This window comes from Phalangium opilio, unplaced genomic scaffold (genome assembly GCF_054372755.1).
Source record: "Phalangium opilio isolate 3A_F unplaced genomic scaffold, DU_Popi_V2 ptg000061l_1, whole genome shotgun sequence".
Classification (NCBI taxonomy): Eukaryota; Metazoa; Arthropoda; class Arachnida; order Opiliones; family Phalangiidae; genus Phalangium; species Phalangium opilio.
Window position 1 is genome coordinate 1,759,738 of NW_028324178.1, and position 6,542 is coordinate 1,766,279.

Here is a 6,542-nt window from a genome sequence, read left to right on the forward strand (position 1 = left end):
TAAGGGATAACGATCCCGCAACTTAACTTCGTTAATACAAAACTCCGTCTTAGGAGAACTTTAATCAAAAAAAGAGAGAACTACTCTCGATCGAAGCCAACCGTAACTAAACTCTAGTTGCAAAATATCGCAGTAAGAAAAGGGAGGAGGAACATGTAGCATGGAGGCAAGAGCCCTGCCAGATCCAAGGAGCGGAAGCTTCAAGGATCTGGCATCCATGCTACACTGGACTAGCCTCTTTGGTGGGATTTTCACCGGTGTGAGGTAATGTTTCTCGATTGGCATCTTGACTGGGATCTGGTTAAGAGTTGATCTTGGTGACGTTTTCAAATTACCTTATTTGGAGTTTCGATATGGTAAGAAGTTGCTCCTGTTCTCTTTAATACTGTTGTGGGTATCCAACTAGGCTTAGCTGTGCGTAGACTCTGTCCCCTATGTCGAAAGTTTTGTTGTTTACGGTACTTCTTCTTAAGACTTGAGAAGTTTGATTTTTCCTGACCGTAGCGTTAATGTCTAGTTTTATTAGAGTTAGTCTAGTTCTTGGAGTGCGTTTTAAGAACATATTCGCCGGGATTTCTCCCGTTGAAGCATGTGGAGTGTTACGATAAGTCAAAAGGAATTCATCTAGTTGTTGTTGGATGGAGGTAGCTGTAGACGAGTGTTTCAGATTACGTTTCAGGGTTTGTACAAATCTTTCTGCTTGTTCGTTTGTTGCGGGATGAAATGGAGCCGAATAAACGTGTCGAATTCCGTTATTAGCCGTTAAGTTTGCGAATTCAGAACTGTTGAAACACGTTCCATTCACTTACTAAACATTCTGCCAGTCCAAAACGTGATAAAAAGTTAGTAAGAGATTCTATAGTTTGTTCTGTTGTTGATGTTTTTGAGATGTATACTTCGGGCCATTTGGAGTATGCATCCACTGCAACGAAGAACATGTGATTTTTGAATGGACCTGCATAATCCATATGTACCCTCTGTAGTGGTCTGTCCGCATGAATCCAGGGGTGTAAGGTTCCTTTTATCAGGTTTTTACTAAGTGTTTGATATACTGAACAAGACTTGACCGTTGATTCCAAGTCCTTGTCTATCCCCTTCTAGTAAACAAAACTGCGAGCGATAGCCTTCATGTTTACTATACCGGGATGATTTTGATGTAACTCGTCCAATACCTTAGTACGACATTTGGTCGGTATGACTACCCTCATTCCCCTCATCAAACAACCTTGAGTGGCTGTCAGATCCTAATTTCGAGCGTAATAAAACTTGAGATCGTCATTCCAATTCTTTGCAACGGAATTTGGCCAACCCTGGACGGTAAATTCCAGCAGAGGATCATGGCGAGTAGCAGAGGCTATGACGGAGCTCGTGATAGGTAAACAATTTAAGTGGTTCAGTTGGACCACTTCGGCGCCATCTTCTTTGTTTGGTACGGTGATAGCGAGCGATAGTCGTGAGAGCGCGTCCGCGTTTCCGTGTGAATTACCCGGTTTATACTTGATAGTATAGTCGTGAGCGGCGAGCATGACCGCCCAGCGCTGGATGCGAGAAGTCGCCAAAACCGGAAGACCCGTATTGTGACCGAAGATTCGCGTCAAAGGACGTTGGTCGGTAAAAAGGGTGAAATGGCGTCCGTAGAGGTACGAATTAATTTTTTTTTTATGCCGGAAATGATAGAGAGCGCCTCCTTTTCAACGTGCGCGTAATTCTGTTCAGTTTTAGTCATTGTTCGTGAAGCATATGCAATTGGGCGTTCATCGCCATTCGGCATGACGTGAGCTAAAACCACCCCTACTCCGTAGGGTGACGCGTCGCACGATAAGATTAATGGCCAGAGCGGGTGATAATTTACTAATACGCGGTCCGAAGATAGGTCGTTCTTGATTTCTTCAAAAGCTTTGTGGCATTCTAGAGACCATTCCCAAGGGGTATCTTTGTGAAGTAGTTGATGTAACGGATACAGCTTTAGACTAATGTTGTGGGTAAATTTTCCGTAGTAGTTGACTAGTCCAATGAAGGAACGTAGCTGCGAAACGTTTATCGGAGGGGGTGCGATTAAAATCGCAGAAAGCTTCTTAGGCGTAGGGTGTAGACCCGAGGTATCAATGATATGTCCGAGACATTCTAATGAGTCTTTAAAGAAATTACACTTATCCTTTCTCACTTTTAAACTTCGATCCGCCAGACGAGTAAGAACTTTGTTTAAATTCAAGAGATGCTCTTCGTCCGTTTTGCCTGTAACTAAGATATTGTCTTGAAAGTTACTGGTAGAGTCAAGACCAGAAAGGACCTGTTCCAATGCTTTTTGAAAAATGGTCGGTGATTTAGCGATACTGTATGCTAGTCTATTTACTTTATAAAGTTCTTTAGAGGTGTTAATCGTAAGGAGTTTACTAGTAGCTTCGTCAACTTGAATCTGCATGAAAGCTTCGCTGAGGTCTATTTCTGTGTACCTTTTTCCATGTGACAACTGGTCAAACAATTCTTCTATCCGTGGCATCGGATGGTGTTCTACTTGTATCGAGGGATTTACCGTTACTTTATAATCGCCGCATAGGCGAATTGAGCCATTTGGTTTAACTATTGGAACCACCGGAGTAGCCCAATCACTGAATTCAACTGGAGTAATTATATTTTCGCGTTCCAGTCTTTCCAATTCGAGATCTACTTGAAGGCGTAGAGCGTATGCTACGGCGCGTGCTTTACAAAACTTCGGAGTAACACCCTCCCTTAGGTGCAGGTGTACTTTAAATGACGTTAGTTTACCAATCGTAGGGCCAAAAACTTCTTTGTGCTTTTCAAGAATGTCGTCTAATTCCTTCTCGTAGTCTCCAGAGGATAATTTGGAAATCCTTCCTCGGGAAGAGAGCAATTTCTTCCAGTTTAATTTGAGTTTGTTGAGCCAACTACGTCCAAACAGAGGTGTGTTATTTCCCTCTATAATGTACAGCATGTCCTGAATCTCCTGTGATTCATAACTAACGGTAACTTGTATAACCCCTATTGGCAGTACCGGTTCCTTTGTATATGTCGAAAGTTTCTTCCGAGTAGCTTGAATGGGAATGTGTTTAAATTTTTCGTCATAGAGTGTCTTTGAGATAACCGATACGGCTGCACCAGTATCTAGTTCCATGGACAAGGGTTGTTGGTTGACCAATACCTCCAACATTAGCGGCGAATCTTCACCCATGAAGATTGAATTTAACGAATAAATGTTATTCTGGAAAGATTCTTCGTCGTCCGACTCAGAGTTTGTCTCTTTTGGTGCGGAATCGAGTGAGTGAACCTTGTGGTGCTTAGAACTCTGTTACCCTTTTGTACAGACTCTAGCTATATGGCCATGTCTGTGACAGCGATTGCATTTAGGGCGTTTGAAACGGCACGCTACCTCAGTGTGTTCAGTATCTCCACATCTATGACGCGCAATTCTTCGGTTGTTAGAGCTTTTTCCTCTCCCGTGACGAGATCCAGAAGAATGGGGAGAGTTATAGTCGTAAACCTCGAAGGTGTTGACTGACGAAAAGCTGGTCGCGAAGACGTACCGGTGCTTATGGCATGGACTGTAGGAGTGGAAACCGAACCGTGCAGTTCAATGGTATCTTTAGCCACCGTGTTCATTGAGACTGCAATATCTACCGCTTGTTGAAAAGTAAGAGTTCGTTCTGACAAAAGTCTCTTCAAGATGCTATCGTTAGCGAGACCCGAGATGAACTGATCGCGTAAAACATCATCTAAATTGGCAACAATGTCACAACGAACAGATAAGTGTTTTAGTTCCGCGACGAAAGCCGAAATTGGTTGCGACGAGGACTGCCGACAGCGGTGAAACCGAAATCTTTCAGCCACTAACAAAGGCTTAGGGCACAAGTGGTCGCCTAAAATCGTCTTGAGCTCAGCAAAAGTCTTCGTAGAAGGAGCTACCGGAGCCGTGAGACTGCGTACTAACGAATAGGTTTTAGGGCCTAACAAGGTTAAAAACGTGGCCACCTTTTGGCGTCAGCGATATCTTGGGCGATGAAAAAAAGTTCGACGCGCTCGACGTACGTGGGCCAATCACTTGAAGATGAGTCGAAAGGTTCTACAACCGAGAGAGAAGAAGCCGCCATTTTGAGACGCCAGAACAGGGTGTGGACCGTGGGGAAAATCAGTAATCTCCGTCGCCAGTTATTGTGATTGTTGTAGGCTTGTAAAGCTACTTATCACAAGTGAGCCTATTAAACGAACTTACGTAAATGTATTCTCATTTATTGAAGCTATTCTTTAGTTAATAAGGCTAACAATTTATATTCTTATTTCAGATCGAGCGTGGTGTTTCCTTATTCCGACACTGAGCGCTTCCCGGGGGCGACTGATTCTCTATAATGATAGTGTAACGAGGGAATAACTAACCTCTCTAAGAGGTAGCACTATGGCCATCTAGGTGTAGATATTAGAACTAGTATAGAAACACAACACAAATACATCTTATATTGATGTATTTAATTTCGTTGGTACGGTGGCCAATTAATCCTTACCATTGAACGAACCAATTTTGACCCTTAATTCTAGTACTCAACTCATTTTTAAGCCCTAAACGTCTCGTTTCAATTTATTTGCGTTGTATCTAAAATTTTTCTTGGTCTTGGTCTTGTTGAATCGTGTCTTTTGTATCTTTCTACTCCCGTTGCTTGTTAAAGTGTACAGCCTCCACGCTTCCTATGACATAGGGTTTAACAACTTTTGTAGCAACGAATAATTGAAGACGGCAAAATATGCAGGGTTCTTACGAGCCTGGAAAAACTCTGGAAATTTCGAATTTGTAGTAAAATGAAGAGAAATCAGTGGTGAAATGTGTTGACAGGGTTGAGTAAGTTTGCTCTGAAGGGGTTGCTTCAACTATAGAAAAACACTGACGTTGTACGTGAAGAAAAAAAACCCTGGAAAACTAGGGCGAAATAGATTTTCGAAAGTTGTACGAACAATGTATCGTTTCCAAATAAGACTTAGTCAAACGATCTATGGTCGAATATGGATGTATCTGAAATATAGTGCTTATCTCACCCGCTTTACAACCGGAAGTCTCGGCTTCTGCCATTTTTTGTACGCTTGTTAGTTTAAATTCACAACTAAATTAGCTTAAAAAGCGTTCAAGAGCGCGCAATGTCTAATTACTCGGCTACTGTTTACTCGATCCCCAAGTTTTTAGTTTGGTTGGATGAAGAAAACAATAGACTATAACATACTCAAAGGCCATCCCCGTATCTCTAGTAGAACCAGAGTTACGAGCCTCCAAAGTTTAGCGCAAAGTAAGTTTCTAACTATAAGTGAGACGCTACCCCAAGTTGAGCATTTTCCTTAACTACTCGGCCCCTGTTTACTCGATCACCAAAAATAACATATCTGTCAGGACTTGACATTGCTACGCATGCTGCTACAAACCTCGTTGAACATTACTCTGTGCTTTTCGTTTTGAGATGACATACTTCGTTTGAAAAATGTAAATACACTTAAGAATTTACTCAACTTTAAACCATACAAACTAGAATCAAGAAGCGATATCTAGTTTACTAGGGAGAAGTTATAAGATGTCTAAGTATTGGCGCGCCATAGTCCTGCAGTCCCCTTTCGAAATACAAGGGGGGAGCGTAAAAGAAGGCCGGGCTATTTCGCCTCTCCTTAGTCGGAAAATATCACGGTAATTTTCGTCATTCGCGACGCGCTGACGTGAGAACCAATGAGATGCAGCAGGTTTTAATGTAGAGGCGGCGGGGTTACGGGGATTAACTCCGGACCTTTTTTATTAAAATATTCAATTAAATCTCACTCTTATATTCACCATTTTATTTTGAAATTAAGGTCACATAATTTTTCAAAAACCTTTTGTGGCCTACTTTTTGTCTTAATAAACAGTGGTGAGGCGGTGTCAAAGGCTTAGGCCTAGTACTTGCGGGACTAAATAGGGAGACGGAAGATATTTTAGTTAAAAATTAATTACTAGGCCTATTTGAAAATAGGAAAAAATATTTCAGTGAAAAACACATTTCGTTTTGAAAATAGGCCTTAAACCCTCGGTGAAAAAATAGACAATAATACCTTTCTATTACCCCATGCTAGAGCACTTTACTTCTAGTTTACTACTTCCTTAAATATTAATTGATTGATTTGTTTATTGTTAAATAGCTGTTACCCGCGGCGTCGCTCGCGTGTAATAAGAACTTCCATCAAAATGATATAAATAGTGGGTAGATTTTACTGATGACTACCCCTGCAACAAAAATCAACTGCGGGGACAGTACGAATTTTAAGTCGCGGGACGTCTTTTTGGATTACCTGATATGTGTCCTTAGACCCTACCCTACAGTGCGAAATGTCCGCCCAGATAAGTGTCCTGTTATCCCATTATATACGTCAATTTAAAATGGTTGAAATTAAAATGCACTTAACCCGGACGGCCGATACCTCTCCGAGGTAACATATATAATCAAAAGCGCATAGATCAGAAAGTGAAGAACATTAAACCTTTCCAGTCTTTAGCAACGGTATTCGTGTAAAATGAGAAGCAA

General features: G+C 41.7%; 1 protein-coding gene across 1 annotated transcript; it reads right to left on the minus strand.

Annotated features, from left to right (window-relative positions):
• Positions 1 to 379: 379 nt before the first annotated feature.
• On the minus strand, positions 380 to 1,526 carry LOC149663561 (uncharacterized). Its single transcript, XM_089841958.1, has 5 exons — positions 1,293 to 1,526; positions 1,173 to 1,244; positions 975 to 1,097; positions 897 to 922; positions 380 to 782 (listed from the first exon to the last, which is right to left on the minus strand). The coding sequence occupies exons 1-5, from the start codon at positions 1,524 to 1,526 to the stop codon at positions 380 to 382; spliced, it is 858 nt and encodes a 285-aa protein (XP_089698084.1).
• Between the last annotated feature and the right edge of the window lie 5,016 nt (positions 1,527 to 6,542).